We start from the raw sequence: 23,772 nt of genomic DNA, 5'->3' as shown, positions 1-23,772 counted from the left end.
ACCATGCCTGGCCCCCTCTTCCAATCTTTCCACATTCCACTTTTATGTTCCATCTCTACCAGGCCAGTGGCTCTTCCTTCAGGCAACTGCACTCTCCTGAAGCCAAGCCTTTGCTTTCTCTCTGTCTGGAATAACCTATTCTCCCTTTTCTGTGAAATTTCCACACATCCTTCAAGGTCTTCCTTAAGTGTTCCCTTCTCTGTGAACCTGCCCCCCTTTCCTGACTGCCCCAGGCTGGTACTGAGGCCTCCTTAGGCCCCAGGAGCCCATTCATTTCCCTCTATTGCAGCACCAGTGAGTCTGAGCCTCACTGTCCCTCTGCCAGATGGGGTACTAGACACCGTGGGAGCCCAGGGAGGGTCATGGGATGAACGAAATGAGTCTTGGGCTGGGGCGAGGACAGACGCTAATAGCCCCTTGGGATTCCTTCCAGGCTGTGAGCCGGACGCCTGCAGCCCTGATGCCAACATGCTGGACTACCTGCTGAGCCTGGGCCAGATCAGCCGCCGAGATGCCTTGGAGGTCACCTGGTACCACGCAGCCAACAGCAAGGAAGCCATGACAGCTGCCCTGAACAGTAAGTCCAGCTGCCAAGACTGAGGCAGGCCAGGGCAGGGGATGGAGAAGACGGAGAGAAGTGAGGATCTGTGGTGGCATGACGGCTGTTTACATGTCTTTCCTCACGAGGAAATAGGGGCTCAGAGGGGTTAAGTGACCGCCTTAAGGTTGTGCAGCTGATAAACTCCGAGCTTAGATTTAAACCGCATGTCGGACTCCAAAGTCATGACTATACTGCCCTTCCTCCCAGCTACACCTTCCTCGACCTGTCAGGGACCAACCTGTAAGGAAGCCTTTACCTTCAAAGCCTCAAGAAGCCAGAAATCTGCACTTCAAAAATGGTTACAGTAACCAGTTGGCCAAGGTTCACTGGGCGCACATTACACACAGGTTCTCCTGGGACTACCATGCAACCTGTTTCATGGGTACCATTTCACAGGAGAGAAATAGAGGCTCAGAAAAGTTAGGTGACTTAGCCAAGGTTACACTGTCTGAAAGCGATTAAGCCAACATTGGAGCCCAGAGTGGTCAGCCCCAGAATGCACGCTCCAAGCCACTGCATGACGCTTGACCCCCACCCTCTCCTTCAGGGCGGTTGGGAAGCTCAGTAGATAATGTTCACAAACATGCTAGTGAACTTTAAAGCAGTAGCTATAAAAGATGAAGGGAACAGTCCTCAAACCCGGGCACGTTTCAGAAGACACAGGCTGCTGGCCCCAGGACCACACTTTGAGAACCACTGCTCAAGCGAACTCCTTCCATTTCAGACAAGGAAACTGGGGTCTGAGGGCTGCTAGAATGACCGAATCAACCAAAGCAGGGCTCTTTTGAGGTCGTTATTAATAATTATGCTGAAGCAACAGAAATACACCAGATGGCCCCTTACACTAGTTAAGCAATCAACTCCATATAAATAATTAACACTTAGTGAATGCCTAACCAGGGATATTTTATTATTTAATTCTTGCAGATGAGGAAACAGGCACAAAAAGGTCAAATAACCTTCCCAAGATCACACAGCTGGAAAGTGTTAGGGTGGGGACTGGAAGCCAGCAGTGTCAATTCATGGTCTGCACACAGCCACCGTGTTCTCCTGCAGATGGGTAAAGCCGGTACAAGGAGGGCTAGTGACTGCATGTCCCCTTCCCTCCTGACTATGGCTTCCTGGGGACCAGGGCTGCAGCTGTGGCCACAGGAAACCAATCCTGCTCCTTCTTCACTTCCCACCCCCAAGCAAGTCAGCCCCCAGGCTCAGCCTCTGGAAGGCAAGTCACAATTTTTAAGGTGAAGAGAGTTTTTGTTTTCGTTTGTCTTGAGACAGGATCTCACTCTGTTGCCCAGGCTGGAGTGCACTGGCGTGATCTTGGCTCACTGCAACCTCCACCTCCCAGGTTTAAGTGATTCTTCCTGCCTCAGCCTCCCGAGTAGCTGGGATTACAGGAGCCCACCACCATGCCTGGCTAATTTTTGTATTTTTAGTAGAGACAGGGTTTCACCATGTTGACCAGGCTAGTCTCAAACTCCTAACCTCAAGTGATCCGCCTGCCTCGGACTCCCAAAGTGCTAGGATTACAGGCGTGAGCCACCGTGCCCGGCTGAGGAAGTGATTTTTTTAAGCCAACGCTAAAGGATGAGCGGGAGGTGCCATAGTAAAGTTGAGAGAAGAGTGTTGCCAGGCAATAGCCCAGAGATGGGGAGGACAAAACAAATTAAAGCCTTGCTACCCAACATGTGGCCCATGGCCCAGCAGCATGTGCATCCCCGGGGAGTGTGTTAAAAATGCAGAATCTCGAGCCAGGCCTGGTAGCTCATGCCTGTAATTCCAGCACTTTGGGAGGCTGAGGCGGGTGGATCACCTGAGGTCAGGAGTTCAAGACCAGCCTGACTGATAAGGTAAAACCGCGTCTCCACTAAAACTACAAAAATTAGCCGTGCATGGTGGTGGTGCATACCTGTAGTCCCAGCTACTCAGGAGGCTGAGGCAGAAGAACCGCTTGAACCCAGCAGGCAGAGGTTGCAGTGAGCCGTGATCGTGCCACTGCACTCCAGCCTGGGCGACAGAGTGAGACTTCATCTAAAAAAAAAAAAAGCAGAATCTCAGGCCCTGCCACAGACCTAGTGATCAGAACACGCATTTGTACAGTTCCTGGGGGATCTATGTGCACATTACAGTTGGAGAAGCTGGGCGCCTGGAACTCGAAGAATGAAGCAGAGTGGAACGTGAGGTGAAATTGGAAAATCTGGCAGGCCCTGATTGTACAGACCACAAAGACTATGATAAAGAGTTTGGGTTTCATGTTCAGAGCAATGGGTAGGTTTTCTGGCCTTTTTTAACAGGAAGCGACATGATCGGGTACATGTTTAGGACACTCACTCTGGTGGCTCCATAGAGAACAGACTTGCAGGGAAGCAGTGCTAGAGGTGAGAAGAATGGTCAGGAGTCGGGGAGAGAGCAAGAGAAAAGGCCCCTTCTGGCATCAATTGTCTGTGATGCTGCAAGGGCCAAAAGCGACCCCTCTCCCCTCCACTACACTCTTCAAGTGTGAGTGCCCCTTGCATGATTTTCTTTCTTTCTTTTTTTTTTTTGAGACGGAGTCTCGCTCTGTCGCCCAGGCTGGAGTGCAGTGGCGCGATCTCGGCTCACTGCAAGCTCCGCCTCCCGGGTTCATGCCATTCTCCTGCCTCAGCCTCTCCGAGTAGCTGGGACTACAGGCGCCCGCCACCGCGCCCGGCTAATTTTTTTTTGTATGTTTTAGTAGAGACGGGGTTTCACCGTGGTCTCGATCTCCTGACCTCGTGATCCGCCCGCCTCGGCCTCCCAAAGTGCTGGGATTACAAGCGTGAGCCACCGCGCCTGGCCTCCCTTGCATGATTTTCTAGAGACAGCTTCCCATTAGAAAGGTCTGAGCTCCCTGGCCGGGCACGGTGGCTCACGCTTGTAATCCCAGCACTTTGGGAGGCCGAGGCGGGCGGATCACGAGGTCAGGAGATCGAGACCACAGTGAAACCCCGTCTCTACTAAAAATACAAAAAAAAATTAGCCGGGCGCGGTGGCGGGCGCCTGTAGTCCCAGCTACTCAGAGAGGCTGAGGCAGGAGAATGGCATGAACCCGGGAGGCAGAGCTTGCAGTGAGCCGAGATTGCGCCACTGCACTCCAGCCTGGGCGACAGAGCGAGACTCCGTCTCAAAAAAAAAAAAAAAAAAAAAAAAGAAAGGTCTGAGCTCCCTACTAGACTGAATTCTCGAAGGCAGGAATCAGAAGATGTCCACCTGATTGAGTTAACTATGTGAAGCTAAAGGATAATTCAGTGTCGGTGATGATGCGGTGAAATGGGCAACCTTGTGTACTACAGGTGGGAACAGGAATCAGGACAACTTTTCGGGAAAGCAGTTTGATAACATGGGCTTTAAAAATGACCCTGTGGGCTGGGCACTGAGGCTCACACCTGTAATCTCAACACTTGGGAGGCCAAAGTGGGAGGATTGCTTGAGCCCAGGAGTTCAAGACCAGACAGGGCAACATAGCAAGACTAATAGCAAAAATCAAACTACCAAAGCATCTCAGGAATGGGGGATGATCACTACATGGTAGTGAACACCCTCAACCAGGGCTTTTGAAGCTTTTTGTTTCTTTGCCTTGTTTGCTCTAAAGAGATGTATAAAAAAGATCATGGAAATGTGTCATAATGTTGAAAAAACATAAATTATAAATGCAGTGGAGTCTCAACTGTGTAAAAACTATGCATAGGGCCGGGTGCGGTGGCTCACGCCTGTAATCCCAGCACTTGGGAGGCTGAGGTGGGCGGATCACTTGAGGTCAGGAGTTCTGAGAGCAGCCTGGCCAATATGGTGAAACCCCGTCTCCACTAAATACAAAAATTAGCTAGGCATGGTGGCACATGCCTGTAAGTCCCAGCTACTTGGGAGGCTGCGGCAGGAGAATTTCAAGAATTGCTTGAAACCGGGAGATGGAGGTTATAGTGAGCCAGGATCACACCACTGCACTCCAGCCTGGGTAATAGAGCAAGACTCCGTCTCAAAAAAAAAAAAAAAAAAAAAAACCTATGCATAGAAGAAAATGGAAGAAAAAATCCATCAAAATGTGAAACTATGATGGAAGTGTGGGTGAATATTTTCCTCTTCTTCCCCTTTTCTGTATTTCTCAAATGTTCTGTAATTTGTAATGCTTTTATGATGAGAAAAAAGTTTTCTTTTTTTAAAAAAAGGAACTGACTGAGTTTTTGCCTCTTCCACAGGCAACATAACAGTCCTGGAGGCTGACGTCAATGTGGAAGGGCTCGGCACAGCCAATGAGACAGGAGTTCCCATCATGGCACACCCTCCGGCTATCTATAGCGACAACACACTGGAGCAGTGGCTGGACGCCGTGCTGGGCTCTTCCCAAAAGGGTAAGGGCCTCTCTGGAAACCCTCTCCGGCCCCCAGCCCTCTGGCCTGGGGGCAGCATGTGCAGAGATCCCTCACTGGGAAGCAAGTCCAGCTCTGACACGAGGTGTTCATTGCCTTGGCTTTCTCATCACGATATTATAGATGCCCAGGCTCAGTGAGGACTAGGCGAGATGGGGAGCGTGTCAGTGCAGGTCCTGGTGTTCTCTCCTGGACACACAGGGGAGACGGCGGGCAGTACGGTGTGAACTGCAAAGTGCCACGCATGCTCAGAGTGCTTCCTCCTGTATCTACAGAACTGGACGTAACACGTTCAAAGCCCAGCCCCACCCTTCCCCTCTGCACCCCTTCACCAGTCACAGTCAGAATCCAGGTATCACCATAACGCCTCCCCTCTCCCTCATCCTCACAGCCACTCAGTTGCAGCACCCACCAATCCTAACCCCTAACCCTGCCCCCGTCTAGTCGCAGCCACATCGTATCTCTCCAGGACCTCCCTCACCGGCTTCCTGCCCCAAATTCGGCCCCTCCAGGCTTCCCTTGACTACCACGACCACACACACGCACCTGAGGGATCTTTTCAAAACACCAGTTTTGTCATGCCACGCCTCTGTTTTAACCCTCCGTGGCTCCCCATTGTCCTCAGGAAAAAGTGTGATCTTGGCCTGGCTTTCAGCATCCCTCTGTATCTTCCCAGCCTCCTCTCCTCACCACCCTGAAAAGCACCAGGTCCTTCCTCTGCAGAGATTTCCTCCTCTACTCAAACGCACCTTCCCGGAGGCTGAGTCACCTCCCTACGGGCCCTGGTGGTTTAGGACCCCCTGAGTCCGCCCTGCTCAGGAACCACAACCCCTTTTCAGCAGAGACTTCATTCCCAGCTGCGGCAGCCACAAGCCCAAGTCCTCACCCGGCCTCTGTTTCCTCCCCGCAGGAGATGGGAACTCCTAGAGGCAGGCCCTTCTTCTCTGAGTTAGCTCTGGCTCTTCGAAACGCCTTCCTCACACCCTGCAGGGATGTGGTGCTTCTCCTTCCGCCCTCCCGACTCCACCGCGCACGCGCACGCACGCACACACGCACGCGCACGCACACGCACACGCACCCTCTCTGCTTTCTGCCCAGGGAGTCACGTATTCCTAGTTCCTTCACCAGTTCCCCAAGCCCTTGTCCCTTTCCCCACAGGCATCAAACTGGACTTCAAGAACATCAAGGCCGTGGGCCCCTCCCTGGACCTCCTGCGGCGGCTGACAGAGGAAGGCAAAGTCCGGCGGCCCATATGGATCAACGCTGACATCTTAAAGGGCCCCAACATGCTCATCTCAACTGAGGTCACTGCCACACAGTGAGTGTCCGCCTCTCTGTCCCAGCTGTGTCCAGCCCTCTTCTGTCAACACCTACCACAGGATGGGGATCTTAGGGGACCTCTGAGTTTGTCTCCAGTCACACTATATATAGCCTCACCTCTGAGCCTTTGCACATGCTGTTCCCTCTTCCTCCAGTGCCTTTCCCCCATTTTCTGACAAACCACTGGCACTTCATTGTCTCCTCTAGAAACTTCCTTGACATCCTAGGCCGCTGCAGGACTTCTTCTGGGCCCCTAAACCCCTACACTTCCTTCTAACACAGCCCTGACTTCATGGGGCTGTCACTGTGCATTCACAGATTTGTCACCCCTACTACATTGAACTCCTGGAGGGCAGACAGGGCCAAGTGCCCCCTTGTATTTCCCAGTGACCAGCACAGGATTTGGCCTGCTAGAGAAGTCTAAAACCTTGATTCCTTCCCCAGCTGGAATTCCCCTCATGAGTTCCAGCGCTGCTGCTCACAGCCCTCACATACAGTAGCTGCACAGTGCTCTACAGTTTACAAAGAGACCACATAAAAGGAGAGAATGTCTTTGATCCGATCCTTACATAGCACTGCCAAGTCAGGGCTTTCTCCCCATTTTGCAGATGATAAAGCTGACAATAGTGGAAGCTCAATTTGTTCAAAGTTTATTACGTGTCCCAGAACTGTTTTAAGCACTTGACTTGCAGAACACCATTTAACTCTTACGAGAATGAGGTCGGTAGTATTGTTTTCATTTTATTAATGCAGGAACTATATTATAGAAGTTAAAAGACCTGCCTAAGTCTAGTAAGTGGCAGAGGAAAGAGTCAAACCCAGGCCTTTCTGATTCTAAGCTCCAGGCTCTTTCCATCCATCTCTTCCTCCATCCATCCAACCAGCCAGCAACCCATCCATCTAGTATTTATTATTGTGCTTCTCAAGCTGAGGTGCCTTCCAAAAGTAGTAGTTTGGAAAATGTAATCAGTGGCCCAAGATAAATATGACCTGTCTTCTTGGAGTGCTAATTTTACTCAGTAGATTTTTTTGGGTGGGCAGTGGGTGGCAACGTAATTTGCCTGTTAAAATTTGCATCTTTTGAAGAAGAAAAGTACAAAGAAAAAATTAAAATATTTTTATCAAGGCAAAATTCAAATAAAATTTTAGGCTGGGCACAGTGGCTGACACCTATAATCCCAGTACTTTGGGAGGCCGAGGTGAGCGGATCCCTTGAGCTCAGGAGTTTGAGACCAGCCTGGGCAACACAGCGAGACCACGTATAGAAAGAAAAGAGAGAAAGATATGAAGGGAAGAAAAGAAGGAAGGGAGGGAGGGAGGGAGAGAGGAAAGCAGGAAGGCAGGAAGGCAGGAAAAGAAATTTTTTTTTTTTGAGACGGAGTCTCGCTCTGTTGCCCAAGTTGGAGTGCAACGGCATGATCTCAGCTCACCACAACCTCCGCCTCCTGGGTTCAAGCGATTTTCCTGCCTCAGCCTCCCAAGTAGCTGGGATTATAGCCATGCACCACCACGTTCAGCTAATTTTGTATTTTTAGTAGAGACGGGGTTTCTCCATGTTGGTCAGGCTGGTCTCGAACTCCCGACCTCAGGTGATCCACCTGCCTCAGCCTCCCAAAGTGCTGGGATTACAGGCGTGAGCCACCACACCTGGCAGGAGGGAGATGTTTAAAGAAAACCTGAAAAACTTCAGAGACTCCCAGCCGGCAGAGCTCAGCTCTGAGTCAGTTTCCTGTCTATATGGGGATGTTTAAGAAGCCTGCCCTGCTAGAAGGGATGCTGTCTATGAGGTTGAGTTACCTGCCCAAGATCAGAATCAGGATCTGAACCCAGACTTCCCTGACTCCAAAGTCCACGCCCAATTTATGGGACCTGAAACAAGCCATTCTGTTCTTTGGGACTCTGCTTCTGACCTTATCATAGATCCAATAGGCCCCGCCACTCCCTAGCACTGTGATGAGAACCCAGAGGAGAGGAAGGGGCCACCGCAGCTCCATGAGACCAACATCTCTGATTTTTTTGCAGGTTCCTGGCCCTGGTCCAGGAGAAGTATCCCAGGGCTACCCTGTCTCCAGGCTGGACCACCTTCTACGTGTCCACGTCCCCAGACAGGACGTACACCCGAGCCATGGTGGAGAAGATGCACGAGCTGGTGGGAGGGCTGCCCCAGAGGGTCACCTTCCCCGTGCGGTCCTCCATGGTGCGCGCCGCCTGGCCCCACTTCAGCTGGCTGCTGAGCCAATCTGAGAGGTGAAAACCACCAAACCCACCCCCACCCTCCTGGAGGCGCTGATGCCCCCAGCAAGATCCCAGAAGCTCATGGCTGGAAGGGTCTTAAAGGTCATTTCGTCCAACCCCTGCCGGTGCTTTCTGCTTGCATACCTCTGGTGACGGGCTACTCACTACCTCCCGAGGGAACCCTTTCATTGGTGGGTAATTCTCTGCCCTCTGGAAAATATTTATACCAAGACACAGTTTGTCTCCCCACAGCTTCCTCCAATAGGAGCCAGCTGTACCCCTGGGGCTACACAGATTGTGCCTTCAACCCCTGCCCTAGGATAGCCCTATAGGAATTTAGAGACTCCCCTGCCCCCACTATCCCCCCTACCTTCCACAGGACTCCCAAAGCTGCCCCCTCCCCCTCTTGATGCCTGACCCACCCTTCCACACCCTCCCCCATCTGTCCTGCCCCTTTCCTAAGACAGGACTCAGAAATAGACACTGCAAGTGAGGAGGCAGGACAGGCTCCCCCTCCCTCCTGGGCCTCTGCTTTCAGTCATCTTTCCTGAATTCCCTCTGGCTCCTGCCCTTGGGAAGGGGTAGGACTCAGGGAGAAGTGGCAGGTAGGTGACTGGAGGACAGTTGCTCTACCCTGGGCCCAGCTGACATCCAGTTCTGAGCACAGGAGTGGGGCTGAGGGTCTTGCTGGGCCCAGACAGGCACCGAGCCAGCTCTCGTGTCCCCAGGTACAGCCTGACGCTGTGGCAGGCTGCCTCGGACCCCATGTCGGTAGAGGATCTGCTCTACGTCCGGGATAACACTGCTGTCCACCAAGTCTACTATGACATCTTTGAGCCTCTCCTGTCACAGTTCAAGCAGCTGGCCTGTAAGGAGAGGAACTGGGAAGGGTGGTGTGGGCTGGATTCTGCATGGAGCAGCACTTGGTGGGCACCGGAGCAGAGCTGGGTAGAAGGGATATCAGAAGGGGGAAGGCCGGGGTGGGACAGGAGGCGGCTGCATTTTGTGTGCCAGGCCCTGGGATGGTATGCTAAGCTTTAAACATCCATTTTATTTGTATTTATTTATTTATTTGAGACGTAGTCTGACTCTGTCACCCAGGCTGGAGTGCAGCGGTGCAATCTCGGCTCCCTGCAACCTCCGCCTCCTGGGTTCAAGCGATTCTCCTGCGCCACCATGCCCGGCTACTTTTTGTATTTTTAATAGAGATGGGGTTTCACCATGTTGGGCCAGGCTGGTCTCGAACTTCTGCCCTCAGGTGATCCGCCTGCCTTGGCCTCCCAAAGTGCTGGGATTACAAGCATGAGCCACCTGCCTGACCCACACGTTCATTTTATAGAGAAACTGAGGGATTCCATTTTATAGAGAAACAGCAGCTCAAAACAGTTCAGGGATTTATACAGTCACTCAGCTTGTATGTGGCCCAGCAGGTAGGAAACCAGCAAATTCCAAACCCCCCGTTATTGCCCTTGGTGCGCAGCTCCACTGCCGGTTACTCTCATGTTTCAGAGGCCTCCACTGTATTCGTTAAGCAGTGATCAGACGCCAGCATCCAAACCCCTCATTCCCTTGACCCCGAACCCAGAAGAGCTGCAGTTAAGCCATCTCAAAGGGGCCCCATCAGACTCAGCATTCCTGCCATGGGAGCCACCTAAGCGAGGGGGAAAGATACCAGCTCTGGGGCCAGGCAGACCTGGTCCCATCAGGTTCCACTCCCAGCAACTTTGCTTACTGCTTATAAGACCTTGGGCAAGTCACTTCTTCTAGTCTACAAAGCAAGGAAATGAGAGCTACTTGGCAGGGTGCCATGAGGCTTAGACAGGATGCCCGTAGAGCTGTGACCTATGGAAGGTGTTCCATGAATGGCAGCCACTTCACCTTGGCGATTTGGGGCCCCACAGTGAATGCCACACGGAAACCAATGTACTACACGGGAGGCAGCCTGATCCCTCTTCTCCAGCTGCCCGGGGACGATGGTCTGAATGTGGAGTGGCTGGTTCCTGACGTCCAGGGCAGCGGTAAAACAGCAACAATGACCCTCCCAGGTAAGATCTACCCTTCAGCCCTGGTGCTCCCAGCTCATCTGCAGGGGTGTCCTTTGCTAGGGGCAGGTACCGCCAGTCTCTGTTGCCGTGGCAACACGGGTTTATTTACACCATACCCTGGATGCAATGTGGGGCAGGGTTGCGGGAGAGGGAGGGGGAGTACAGTGATGTCAAGAGCACAGGGCCCCTGGCCTTCGGACCAGTCCTCAGCCACACTGCTGCAGGCAAGGCTGGCACCGGCCCCCAGGCTGAGTCATGGGTAAAGGCCAAGAGCTGAAACAAGAGTTTCTCATGCACCAGGCACATTTATAAAGCAACCCATCCACCTGGAGCCCAAAACTAGGTTGACAGATTCCAGAGAGGCAAGGTCCTTGATGACCCCATAACTCCCACTGCCCGTTTAACAAGGGACTCTAACACCTTATGATAACCCAAATCCTAAACACTGTTGCCTCTGCCGCCTCTTCCAGCCACAGAAGGCATGATCCTGTTGAACACTGGCCTCGAGGGAACTGTGGCTGAAAACCCCGTGCCCATTGTTCATACTCCGAGTGGCAGCATCCTGACGCTGGAGTCCTGCCTGCAGCAGCTGGCCACACATCCTGGACACTGGGGCATCCATTTGCAAATAGCGGAGCCCACAGCCCTCCGGCCTTCCCTGGCCTTGCTGGCACGCCTCTCCAGCCTTGGCCTCTTGCATTGGCCTGTGTGGGTTGGGGCCAAAATCTCCCATGGGAGTTTTTCGGTCCCTGGCCATGTGGCTGGCAGAGAGCTGCTTACAGCTGTGACTGAGGTCTTCCCCCACGTGACTGTGGCACCAGGCTGGCCTGAGGAGGTGCTGGGCAGTGGCTACAGGGAACAGCTGCTCACAGATATGCTGGAGTTGTGCCAGGGGCTCTGGCAACCTGTGTCCTTCCAGATGCAGGCCATGCCTTTGGGCCACAGCACAGCTGGAGCCATAGCCAGGCTGCTGGCATCCTCCCCCCGGGCCACTGTCACAGTGGAGTACAACCCAGCTGGGGGCGACTATGCCTCTGTGAGGACAGCACTGCTGGCAGCTAGGGCTGTGGACAGGAGCCGAGTCTACTACAGGCTGCCCCAGGGGTACCGCAAGGACTTGCTGGCCGATGTTGGCAGAAACTGAGCACCCAGGGGTGGTGGGCCAGTGGACCTCAGGGCGGAGGCTTCCCATGGGGAGGCAGGAAGAAGTAGAGGTCTTTGGCTTTCTCCAGGCACTGTATGTGAGTCCTTGGGGACAGGATGGAGTGGGAGTGGGCATGATGTGGCCACTGAGGGCATCTAGAGGGTCTGGAGGCTGGGGGCCAGATCATTCCGGTTGTCCAAGAGAAACTGCTCGCAAGCCTTGAAGGTGGTGTAGAACTCAGAGGAGAGGCCGGCCACGTTGGTGGTCACATAGTTGAGAACACCTGGGGTGGCCTGGTTGTAGTAGGACACCTGCAGGGTGGGAAGCCAAGCTCAGGGGGACCGAGCTAGGGGAGGGTCCTGGGAAGGGGTGGGAGCCCAGTAGGCACGAGGCTGGTGGTGAGTCAGCCTTGCTCGCCTTCTGGGAGGGCAGAATATTCAACCCAATTCCCCAGGGTCTCAGATTACACAGTTGCCCAGCATGACCTCCTCCAGCTGATCTCCCCCAACCCTTCCTGGGGCGCTGACAACCCTGGCTTCCCACACCACACACCACATTGTCATCATGCATCTTCCCCGCCAGCCAGAGGCCCTGGAGGGCAGGGGCTGCGTCTCCAGGGCCCAGCTCTGAATCTTGGCCATAGAGACACGTTAGACATTAGCCCAGGGATGGTTCTGAGGCGCTCATGGGTTCAAGCACATGAATTCAGCAAACACCGGCTGAGTCTCTGCTGGGTGAGTCTCAAGGCCAGAGCCAGGCTGCAGGGCCCTAACAGAAGCTGTGAGGGGGAGGCTGCAGTACCCCACCCTCGCTTTCCCTCAGCCTCCTCCCCATGTTTTCCATCAACATGGACTGCGCTGCTGGGTTTTATGGGCCCTCAGAGCCATATAAAGCCTTCCTAGATGAGAAGGGCTATCCAAGTAAGTGACGAGTGAGATGGAATTTCAGTTCAGAACCCAGGCCTTCTGCCTTCAGCACCCAGAGCTTTTTCCAAGACCATGCAGTGGCCTCTGACTTACCTGTACACACATTAGATCATTTTCAGCCCCTGACACTCTCAGGCTCCCCGAGGCTGGAAGGGGGAGCCTGCTGGGGGGCCAGCTCTGAGACTATCCTAGCCCAGCAGTGCTGAGCTCAATACACGTGTGGTGTTGGGATGGAGCCAGGCTGGGGGCGTGGTTGGGGGGACCGGCCTCACCTTGGTCAGCTGGTCCCCCTCGCGCCAGAAGCAGAAGCCTGAGCAGAGGGTCTCTCCACGTCTGTACTCTGGCGTCTCTCGGTGTGTGGGCAGCGTGACTGACCTCAGCGCGATGACATAGGGGTCCCTGAGTGAAGGAAGGGCAGCAAGGGGACAGGGGTCAGCCATAGAAGAAAGTGGGGGCCTGTTCTGCCCAACCAAGTCCCAGACCCTGCCCCCTCTGGCACAGACTCCTCACCGGGGGATGCAAGGCACATCGACTCTTAAAGCCCCGATGTGGGGCTCAGGGCCAGGCTGGAAGGAGGAGGTACCTGTGGGTTAGCACTGAATTCACCAGGAGCCAACCTGACTTCACTGTGGACTTTCTGGAAAAGCCACTCCACTTCAGCGCTCAGGGGAAGACTCGTGGGCTTTGGGATTTTTTTTCTGTCCTTGTCTCTCCAGCAAAAGAGATGTTTAGGCCCTCCAGCCCGCACAGGGCTGTCAGAGGGAGGAGGCCAAGGAGGTGACCACGTGAGAAATACCTGCCCAAGGCCTGCATCGAGGCAGCCTGGGTCGCCCCGGGTAAGGGTGGCCCTGCTCTAGGGAATGTGACAAGAGGGGGAGTGTGTGCGCCTATCCCTCCTTTTACCCATAGTAAAGCCACAGCAGCCCACAAAAGTCTAGTGGTGCCTGGGGCCCCATAGCCAATGGGAAGCAGAGCTCTGGCTCCAGGCTGATGCCCTTCCCTGGGAGGGAGATGCGGCCACCCTCCCACTCTGTCCGGTTGTGTCCCCCACCCCACAGCAGATAGGCACACACCCATTGTCACAAGGCTTCCGCCTCGAGGCCAGGATCACGAAGTCCTGGGGCTTTGTGTGACCTCCGAGGGCAGGGCTGGTGACGTGGTAGATGGCGTCGTCCTCGTCTACCTGCTGCACTAGCTCCACGCTCCTGTGGGGAGGCCAGGATCTCAGGGCCCCAGGAAGCTTCCAGCTCCCATGCAAGCAGCGGGTCTGCCCGGGTCCTGCCACGCTGCAATGCCTGAGCAGCTTTCTGTGGTGGGATGTCACCCCCTGTACTGCTCAGCAAGGGCCAGCAGGAAGGCAGCAAGGCCCAGCCAAGATGGACACACATGTGCATGTGCACACACAGGAATACGTAGACATGCACGCAAGTAAATGAACACATACAGACATGGAAACAGATGTGCACATACATGCACACGTGATCATATGTGCACAGGCACATGGACAGACACCAGCATACACAGAGACCCACGTGTGTCTATACATGTCTGCGCAGGTGCAGACACCACAAAGATGTGTGATGATTTAGCAGTTGTTCTTAATATTTACCGAGCGCCCACCGAGTGCCAGGTGCTGTTCTAAATGCTTTATACGTGTCACTTAATCTCCATAACAGCCCCATGCTATGGACGCTTTTAGTATTCCCATCTCATAGATGAGGAAGATAACCTGCCCACGGCGACAGAGCTAATAAGGAAACAGGGCTGGGGTGTGTCCAGGCCATCAGGTGGCAGAGATGTATCCCCAGGCCCAGGCACCAGACACATACATGCATGGGCATACACAGGTTCATACCAACACGTGCACCCACACAAGGACACCCACACGGGCAGACATGGCCATGTCCAGATGCACTTCCTCCTCCCTACTCCCCTGCATGCACTCAGCAGTAGGCAGGGTAAGGGGAAGAAACTAGGGGCTCTCTTTCTCCTCAGGCCACTCCCCCACAAATCCCACCAAGTATCAAGATTTGGTCTGGCCTTCAAGGCCCACCCCAGCCTCCCTCCAAGAAGCCCACCTACCACATGCACAACCGCCCTCCCCCTACACGACATCCACCACCAAATCACCTCTCTGCCTCCTGGAAGGGGACAACCAGCAGGCCTGAGTCAGCTGGGCCAGGGCTTTTTAAGGCAACATGGCCCTTTTTGCAAAGAAACCTTCAGCAGGAAGCCCATGTATAAAGAGCTACAAGCCTGCTCTGGAGAAGACAGATGGGGTAGGAAGGGGAAGGCCAGTTTATCAAAATACAATTCACCAAGTGACCGGCGCACTGAATTTCCAAACACACCGAACCTTCTTACGGAAATCCTCCAGAATGTAGGCTCCTCATAACAAGCAATTATCAAAGAACCCCCCCAAGCCAGGGTGTTGGCAGAACAGAAAATGACTTTAAGGGGACTTGAAAAACACAAATTTTGCTATTTTCCTAAGAACATATTTATCTTCCTTGACTAAATTCGAGAAGAAGATAGTCATATGAACAATCAATAAATTTGGAGGAACAAATGTATGTAAAGGAATAACATATTTCTATTCATAATCATTATATTCATAAACAATATATTTGTGAGGAAAATCAGCAAACTTGATTAAGTTCAGCAAACTGGCCATGCTATGTCCCGCTCACCCTTCATCCTTCCAACTCCACCCCCAGCAGTTCCGGAAGCCCCTTTGGGAACACAGAACTCCACAGCACATGGTTTGAAAATCAGTATCTCTGAGTGTGAATCCATGACCTGCCATCCAAGCACGCATTTTAAGAAGAGAGAAACTGAGGCCAGAAAGGAAGTGACTTTGACTTATGCAGCGTCACACAGCTGGCTGGGACAGAAGCAGGACTTCAACTCAAGCCTCCAGCTCCAATTCCATGCTCAGTCTCTTCTCTAAGGGCTCAAAATACCCATGACCCTGACTCCCCACCCAACACGGAACTCCAACCCGCCCCCAGCCCCTGCTAATGGCCAGCAGGGCAGAGCATCATGGAGGATGACCCGCAGAAGGAGACACTCCCTCCCTCATCGGGCCGGAGAAGGGACACTGCCCTGCCCTCACCCTGGCCCCTCACCGGTAGTGCTTGTCCCACTCTGGCCTCCGACGCAGGTCCGAGAGCAGCAGGAAGGCCTGGGCTGCATCCACATGCACCATCATCTCCATGTGGAAGGAGAGAAACTTGTCATCCTCCAGAGTGTACAGGCGGACCTGCATGGGACAGAGGGCAGCCGCATTTGCTGGGTGGTGGAGTGGACTGATGGGGATGCTGGAAGCTGAGGCTGGAAGCTCAGGGCTACAGCTGACTTGCTGTGTGACTGTGAACACACAGCTCAACCTCTCTGAGTCTCAGCTGCACCCCCATGAATTCAGCATATTTGTGCTGAGAATTCAGCACAAATGGACAGGAAGGTGGCTTAAGACAACAGTGACTAAGGCAACATGCAGTGGTTCCTGAGAGCCAGGTGCCCATCCAAGCCCCAGCGGCACAGGCAGGAAGTAGCTTGTCCGAGGGCACAGGCAGCTGGCAGAGCTTAGGTCTCCTGTAGCCTGTGCCTGCTGGCTGCCCCAATCCCTGCAGTGATCACTGCAGAAGAACAGAGAGGGAGGAAGTGCCTGGTCAGACAGCAGCAGACCTGAGTGGTTGAGAATAGGAAGGGGGGCAGACAGCACAGAAGGATCTAGGGGTTCTCGACTCCAGGCCCTGCAGGGGCAGGTATGTTTCCATAACTGGACTGGTTTCTTGGTCTCACCCAGTTCTTTGAAGAGGTCTTTTTTTGACATAAGTGGTGTGGGAGAGTTCTTGTTGCTTGCCATCAGCCACCTCTGGCTCAGAAGAGAAAGGAAAATTGGGCGGGTGGGGTCAGCTACCTGACTGATCTCCGAGGACAGCACCCAGTTGTCCTTGGCCACAAGCATCTTCAGGGAGGAGACGTTATTGTAGCTCAGGTACACCTGGAAGAGCACACAGGTGCTACCACTACCCCGCCCCCTTCCTCCAGGGCCCCTGAGCCAAGGCCAAGGGTGTGCCAGAGAGGAAGCTGGGCCATGAATGGGGTGGACGGGGGGTGGTGTGGCAGGTGCTGTGGAAAGAGTCCTGGGCTTTGAGAAGGGAGGTCCAGGCTTGGGCTTGGCTAGACCCACTGTGTGACCCTGGACAAGCTGCTCTGCCTCTCAAGGTCTCCGCTTCCACCTGCCAAACAGGGACGCAGGCAAGCTCTTTGCTAACGGTAGCAATCATGAGGCGTGTCATTCATATCCTGCTCTCCCCGGCCTTCCTCCGAACCCATTCTCACAAGCAGGGAAGGATGGGGGCCCTGGTGGGTCTGAAGACTGTCCCCTTGGAGCAGAGGGCCTTACCTGGTTGCTAGGGTCCCAGGGGACGGAGAGGGGCACCTCTGTCTGCTTACAAGACACGATGTACTTCCTGGGAGGGAGAGAAGAGGACAGCCTGGGTCCCCCTGGAAGTCCAGCACTTTCCACAGACTCTACTGCAGGCCTAGCTGAGCCCAGCAGAGTGGGAGACTCCTGTCTGGCCAGGGAGGCTGGATGGTCACACGGGACACAGCAGCTGAGGGCATACCAGCTCGGCCCCTATACCAGGGAAAGCTCGGAGGTGGGAGCAAGCCGCAAGGAAGGATATGGCGTCTAAGGCTCGGTCCCCACACCTCACACCCCTGCTGAGTGACCTCACCCTGATGCTGCTGTGTCCTCATCTGTGAAATGGGATCAGCAGTCACCCCTGCCTCATGGGGTCATCACAATAACAGTGCTTGGCACACAGTAAATGCTCAGTAAATGGCTGGGCGCGGTGGCTCACGCTTGTAATCCCAGCACTTTGGGAGGCCGAGGCGGGCAGATCACGAGGTCAGGAGATCGAGACCACGGTGAAACCCCGTCTCTACTAAAAATACAAAAAATTAGCCGGGCGTGGTGGCGGGCGCCTGTAGTCCCAGCTACTCGGAGAGGCTGAGGCAGGAGAATGGCGGGAACCCGGGAGGCGGAGCTTGCAATGAGCCGAGATCGCACCACTGCACTCCAGCCTGGGTGACAGAGCGAGACTCCATCTCAAAAAAAAAAAAAAAAAAATGCTCAGTAAATGCCATAGATGTACACTTTCTTACTAACAACAGCCTGTGATCCCTGGTGTGCTTACAGCCTCTAAAGTCCGTAAATGCTTTCACAGCAGAGTCAGACACACCTGGCTTCATTTTTATTTATTTATTTATTTATGTTGAGACAGAGTCTTGCTCTGTTGCCCAGGCTGGAGTGCAATGGCACAATCTCGGCAACTCCCGGTTCAAGCGGTTCTCTTGCCTCAGCCTCAGCCTGCTGACTATAGGCACACTGGGAGTATAGGCGGGAGCCACCACGCCCAGCTAATTTTTGTATTTTTAGTAGAGATGGGGTTTTGCCATGTTGGCCAGGCTGGTCTCAAACTCCTGACCTCAGGGGATCTGCCTGCCTCGGCCTCCCAAAGTGGCTTTACCTCTTGAACAACTGCATCTCCTCTCTGAACGTTTCTTCATCTGCCAAATGGACATCAGAATCAATGGGAAGAACACAAGATTTAAAATCGGCTGGACTCAGCCAGCTTCAAATTCTGACTCTGCTGATGATATTTGTGTGTCCCTGGGCAAGCCACCTAACCCCTCTGTCCCCAGCGTCCTCGCCTGTACAACAGGCCAGAAGACCGCTGTGTAATGAGACCCAAACGAGAGGATGTAAAGGGCCCGGCCCAGGGCCAACGCACAGGCAGCTCTAAAGAAAAGCGAGTGCCCTGGGGTCAGCAGAGCGTGAACAGCCCCGAATCCACATTCTGCCCGTCACTCAGCCCCTACTCACCTGTCCAGGCGGATCTTCTTTCTGGCACTGGCCTCTCGGTACCGCCGCTCGCCATCCTGGGGAGGAAGTGGGGATAGGCTGTGCTGTGAGAGGAGCAACCAGCTATCCCACCCTCTGTCCTCCCCCTCTCCATCCCCCAGGGCCCAAGGAGATCCTGCAGCCCTAACGTGGAGTTCAGGTGTCACTGGGGCAGCTGGAATCAAAACATCCTGGCCAGGAAAGTGGGAAACTAAGCTGTAGCCCCAGCTCCCCTCAAACTCTCTGAGTGACCTGGGAACATCACCTCCCCTGGCCAGACCTCAGTTTCCTCCTCTGTAAAATGGGGATCCTTACAAGCCACTCACAATGGTAATGAGAGTCCACATTTATTGAGCACTCGCTACACACCAGCCACTCTTCTCAAGGGCTTTCCACGCGGAATTGCACCAAATCCTCACAACAACCCTCCGAGGCTGGTGCTGGTGCTGTATCCATTCTACAGAGGAGGAACCTGAGACAAGGAAGGGTGAGGGTTTGCCAAGGCCACAGGGGTAAGGGCCGAGGCCGGGATCAGCGCCCCAATGGCCTGCCTCAAGCCCACCCTCTTTACCACCACGTCTAACGTCCTCCAGTCCCAAGCACAACATGGAAAATGCCTGGGAAGCGGCTGTGGCTGTGACCCCCAGCTCCCGGTCCGGAGGCTCCACTCAACTCCACAGCCCATGCTAGGCTCTAGAAGGCCAGCAGGCAGGGCAGGGGACCTCCCCTGAGGGAGGGAGCGGCCTCTCCAAGGCCTGGCCCACAGGAGGCACAGGGAGCATTTTGTAAGAGAGGACCTTGCACCAGGCTCCTGACTGTCCTCCCGTGCCCCTCGTGTTGCTTTCACCATCCTCCTGACCGCTCCCAGGGCACAGCCAGGCATGGAGTCAGTACTGCATCTATCGCCCCGCAGTCCTGTAAGGCAGGGACTGCAGATACGCCCATTTTACCCATGGGGACTGAAAGCTCGAGGGGGCATCACTTGAATGTAGTAGAGGCGAGATTCCAACCCACATCTGACTCCAAAGCCAGCACTCTCCCAACCCTGCAGGTTCATGACAGCCCAGTAACCCCCAACTCCGAGCCAGACCCACACATATTCCAAGTTCTGTCAGGCAGAACAAGCCCGCCCTGCACAAGGGGCATCCCGGGGCTCACAGCCAGGACACTCAGAGCTGGCTGTGCCCCAGCACTGGGGTAGGGTGGGCCCCTCACACCTCTAGGCCTGTAGAGGGCTGGCAGGCTCCACCATGCCAGAGCAGAGAGGGAAGGGAGGGGAGCTGCTGGTGGGGCAGGGCACTGGTGCCACTTACCCCGGGCTGGGGCCGAATCCAGGGCAGCAACTGGGGCTGGTCATCTGCGTCCAGGACCACAAAGGTCATAAAGGCACTGTTGATGTGGCGCCGGTGGGTCTCAGCCTCCTGGCGATAGGCCTCCACGCACACGCCCACCTCCATGCTGAAGGGAGGGAGTGTAGCTTCCAACCTGGACAGACCTTCCCAAGGGCCATGCCTCTTCCCCAACATACACACTCACACACACACACACACACGTGAGCTCACACACACACGCATGTACACACATACACACACATGTATGCACACACACAGCCACATACACTCCTGCAGTTCTTCCAGCAACCTGGATCGGAGTCCCAGTGACAGGACACCTGGGACCGCTCCCTCCAATGTTTACAGAGCACCTCCTGTGTGTGTCCGGCCCTGTGAGGATGCGGGAGTGAATACATCTGTCCAGTCTATGCCTCATGGGCTAACGCTCGGGGCAGGAGGCAACCAACAAGAAAGCAAAGGTATAAATGAGCCCTCAGAAACCACAAAGGGGTATGAGGACATAAACCAGGAGGTGGAGGTGGACGGCCTAATTAGAAAATGTTCATTATGTGCATATTTACAAGTGCTGTGGCAGCCTTGCTTCAAACAGCTCAGTTGCTGCTATTCATGTATCCTACCATCCTTATTTCTTTATTCCTTTATTTATTTTTTGAGACAGTCTCATTCTGTCGCCCAGGCTGGAGTGCAGTGGTACAATCTCGGCTCACTACAACCTCCGCCTCCTGGATTCAAGGGATTCTTGTGCCTCAGCCTCCTGAGTAGCTGGGATTACAGGTGTGTGCACCATGCCTGGCTCATTTTTTGTTTATTTAATAGAGACGGGGTTTCGCCATGTTGGCCAGGATAGTCTTGAATTCCGAGCCGTAAGTGATCTGCCTGCCTCGGCCTCCCAAAGTGCTGGGATTACAGGCGTGAGCCACTGCGCTCAGCCACTTACCAGCTTTATTAATTATAAAATAGCAGCCACCACCATTCCCCCTCACTTGGAAGTTCTATGATTGCAGAATGTGGACATTATATAGATGGGGAATCCAAGGCCTAAAACTGAGCAATAATTTTTCCAAGGATTCCAGATTCCTGGAATCTGGACTAAAATCCAGGCTTCGCAGCTCCCACAAAAGGGCTTTTCCCCTGCACCGTGGCAGAATGTGTGCACGTCAGACTGCAAATAACAACAATAATAGTAAGAGCAGCCACAATGGCTGACCTTTACCAGACACTTCCTCTGGCATTCTACTAGTAACGGCTCATTGAATCCTCGTACCTCTGAGGTAGTTGTGATGAGCCCCATTTTATACGTGAAAGAACTGACACTCAGAGGGGTTAAGTTACTTCCCAAGGTCACAGAGCCAGTAAGAGGTGGAGCCAAACTCACACCCAGCAGCCTGGCTCCTGATCCCTCACTTTTAATAATTAAATAATGACCTCTGAAATTCTCAAAAAATTTACTTATTTAAAGTCAGCTTTCATGGGAGTGGGTTTCAGAATTCATTGCAAAGACAACAACTCTGTGGAATAATTATTTTAGGAAATGCGTGGGAAAGGATTTGATAAATAACCAAACACTGGCAAGAAGCGGCCCTGTGATCTGAGCATCTACAGCGGTCCAGGCATGGAGCCAGGAGCCAAGGAGGGAGACAGAGACACTGATCTGAGACAGCAGGAGACAGGGGCTGGGGGATCCCAGAGGAGGGGTCCCTGACCCAGCCAGGAGTGGGCAGGACTGGGAGCCAGGGAAGGCTCCCAAGAAGGGAAAATCAGAGCTGAATTTCAGAGACAGTGAAGGAAGCCATCAGCCGGGCAGGGATTTAGATTCTGTCTGCAGGGCAAAGGGCTCCTGGACAGTTGGAAGTAGGGTCCTTTCTAGGGTCAGGAAGAGCCCTCAGCCCTGAATGGCCCTGGCCGCGCCCATCCCAGACCCTCACCTATGTTTGAAGGCATTGTTCACGATGGCTTTGAGCACCAGACGGTCGCCGACCTGGGACGGGCCTCGGAAGTGGAACATCTCAATGGCCTTCAGCGTAGGGTGGGCACGGCAGAGCCGGCTGAGGAGGCAAGAGTGGGGAGACAGAAGGAATGCCCCCGGTGCTTCAGCCACTAGTTTGGGCCAGATTTATATATATATATATATATATTATATATTTTTTTTTTTTTTTTTTTTGAGACAGAGTTTCACTCTTGTTGCCCGCACTGGAGTGCAATGGCAGGATCTCGGCTCACTGTAGCCTCTTCCTCCTAGGTTCAAGCAATTCTCCTGCCTCAGCCTCCTGAGTAGCTGGGATTACAGGCGTCCGCCACCATGCCCGGCTAATTTTTTGTATTTTTAGTAGAGACGGGGTTTCACCATGTTGGCCAGGATGGTTGCCAAATCCTGACCTCAGGTGATCCACCCCCCTCAGCCTCCCAAAGTGCTGGGATTACATGCATGAGCCACCGCGCCTGGCCTCTTTTTTTTTTTGAGACAGGGTTTCACTCTGTTGCCCAGGCTGGAATGCACTGGTACGATCTTGGCTCACTGCAACCTCCACCTCCCGGGTTCAAGTGACTCTCCTGCCTCAGCCTCCCAAGTAGCTGAGACTACAGGCATGCACCACCACACCTGGCTAATTTTTGTATTTTTGGTAGAGATGAGGTTTTACCTTGTTGCCAGGCTGGTCTTGAACTCCTGGCCTAAGTGGCCTCGGCCTCCCAAAGTGCTGGGATTACAGGTGTGAGCCACCGTGCTAGGCCAGCTTGGGCCGGCCTTCTGCCCTGGTCCCATCCCCAGACCCAGCCTGGAACTACACATTCTGATCCACCCACTGCCACCCAATCCAGTGGCAGTTCTGCTCAGAGGCACAGAACTAAAGTCCCATTTCAGATCTTAGAATACTGAGGTCTATGCATGGCTGGAAAGGAGCCAAGTTTGAGGGGACAGAAGAAAGCAGGGCTTGGGGTAAACCCCTTTCCCACTTTCCTTCCAACTTTTACACCAGCTGCTGTTCCCACTATCCAGAAGCCCTCCCCTTACCCAAAGCTACTGGGCATTCAAGTCCCAGCTGAAGTGCTCTTCCTTCAGGCAGCCTTCCCTGACCATCAGGCTCCTCCAGGATCTTACTGCACTTATAGCCAGGCCTGCCCAAAACAGCATTGCTTATGCACTGTCTCCCACAGGTTAAACTGGAGGAGGGGCCATTTAAGCCAGGCTCTAAAGAATAAGGAGGAATCCGCCTGGCTGGGAAGGGCGTGGGTTGGTTGGGAAAGGCACTCCTGGTACAGGGAACAGCAAGAGCAAAGTCTTGGAGGTGTGAGAGTGTCAATTAGTGAAGGTCAGTTACCATAATTATAAAAAATACCCTGATATTTAGGGTAGAACAAGCCCTGGACAGACACAGATGTTAGAGGAGAGAAAACAATTTTCACCCCTTAGAAGAAGGGAACAGTCAGAGATGGCTTTATGGAGGAAGTGGGCAGGATATCAGCAGACAAAGAAAAGTAGGGGAAGCATGGCAGGAGGCTACACCAGGAGCAAAGGCAGGGGCTGGAAAAGTGGAGGATGGCAACAGAGAATGGCAAATGGCTTGATGTGAAGGGAACATAGATACTAGAAGGAGTGCAGGTAGGGCCAGATCAAGGGGAGGATCTAGTGCCAGGCCAAGAGACCTGGTGTTTCCCATGTAAAAGATGCTAACTTTTTTAGTAGAACAAGGAATGGTCAGTTCACAAAAATTCATTTCTCTGATTCAGAACAGCCAATCTTCTGAAGCCTTGAATGCCATCCCCAAGCTGGGGTTTCCCCTCCAGAGGGAGGTGGCCAAGGGGAGGAGGAGGAGAAAGGAGGGGAGGCAGAGGCAGCACACTCTGCCTTTAC

The 23,772-nt window shown here is 53.7% G+C and overlaps 2 protein-coding genes and 1 long non-coding RNA gene across 4 annotated transcripts in view; 1 reads left to right on the top strand and 2 right to left on the bottom strand.

Moving 5' to 3' along the window:
• Nucleotides 1-5,982, bottom strand: part of LOC131381820 (uncharacterized) — a 27,271-nt gene extending 21,289 nt beyond the window's left edge. For both annotated transcript variants that reach the window (XR_009210771.1, XR_009210772.1), the window contains exon 1: nt 5,873-5,982. This is a non-coding gene — a long non-coding RNA (uncharacterized LOC131381820). The remainder of the gene's footprint in view (nt 1-5,872) is intronic.
• The window catches only part of FAM151A (family with sequence similarity 151 member A), an 18,824-nt gene extending 7,094 nt beyond the window's left edge, over nt 1-11,730 (top strand). Inside the window, exons 2-8 of the mRNA XM_032137679.2 lie at nt 434-577; nt 4,816-4,968; nt 6,145-6,304; nt 8,329-8,553; nt 9,270-9,409; nt 10,443-10,586; nt 11,057-11,730. Coding sequence (XP_031993570.1) covers nt 434-577; nt 4,816-4,968; nt 6,145-6,304; nt 8,329-8,553; nt 9,270-9,409; nt 10,443-10,586; nt 11,057-11,730 — 1,640 coding nt within the window. The remainder of the gene's footprint in view (nt 1-433; nt 578-4,815; nt 4,969-6,144; nt 6,305-8,328; nt 8,554-9,269; nt 9,410-10,442; nt 10,587-11,056) is intronic.
• A 155-nt stretch (nt 11,731-11,885) lies between these two features.
• The window catches only part of ACOT11 (acyl-CoA thioesterase 11), a 58,341-nt gene continuing 46,454 nt past the window's right edge, over nt 11,886-23,772 (bottom strand). Inside the window, exons 8-16 of the mRNA XM_032137678.2 lie at nt 21,848-21,967; nt 19,884-20,028; nt 18,553-18,608; nt 17,068-17,134; nt 16,579-16,662; nt 15,785-15,918; nt 13,730-13,861; nt 12,929-13,055; nt 11,886-12,041 (exon numbers count right to left, since the gene is read on the bottom strand). Coding sequence (XP_031993569.1) covers nt 11,886-12,041; nt 12,929-13,055; nt 13,730-13,861; nt 15,785-15,918; nt 16,579-16,662; nt 17,068-17,134; nt 18,553-18,608; nt 19,884-20,028; nt 21,848-21,967 — 1,021 coding nt within the window. The remainder of the gene's footprint in view (nt 12,042-12,928; nt 13,056-13,729; nt 13,862-15,784; nt 15,919-16,578; nt 16,663-17,067; nt 17,135-18,552; nt 18,609-19,883; nt 20,029-21,847; nt 21,968-23,772) is intronic.

The sequence above is a fragment of the Hylobates moloch genome, unplaced genomic scaffold (assembly GCF_009828535.3).
Source record: "Hylobates moloch isolate HMO894 unplaced genomic scaffold, HMol_V3 SCAFFOLD_18, whole genome shotgun sequence".
Taxonomy (NCBI): domain Eukaryota; kingdom Metazoa; phylum Chordata; class Mammalia; order Primates; family Hylobatidae; genus Hylobates; species Hylobates moloch.
Note: the sequence above shows the minus strand (reverse complement) of the source record. Positions and strands in the feature narration are given on the sequence as shown.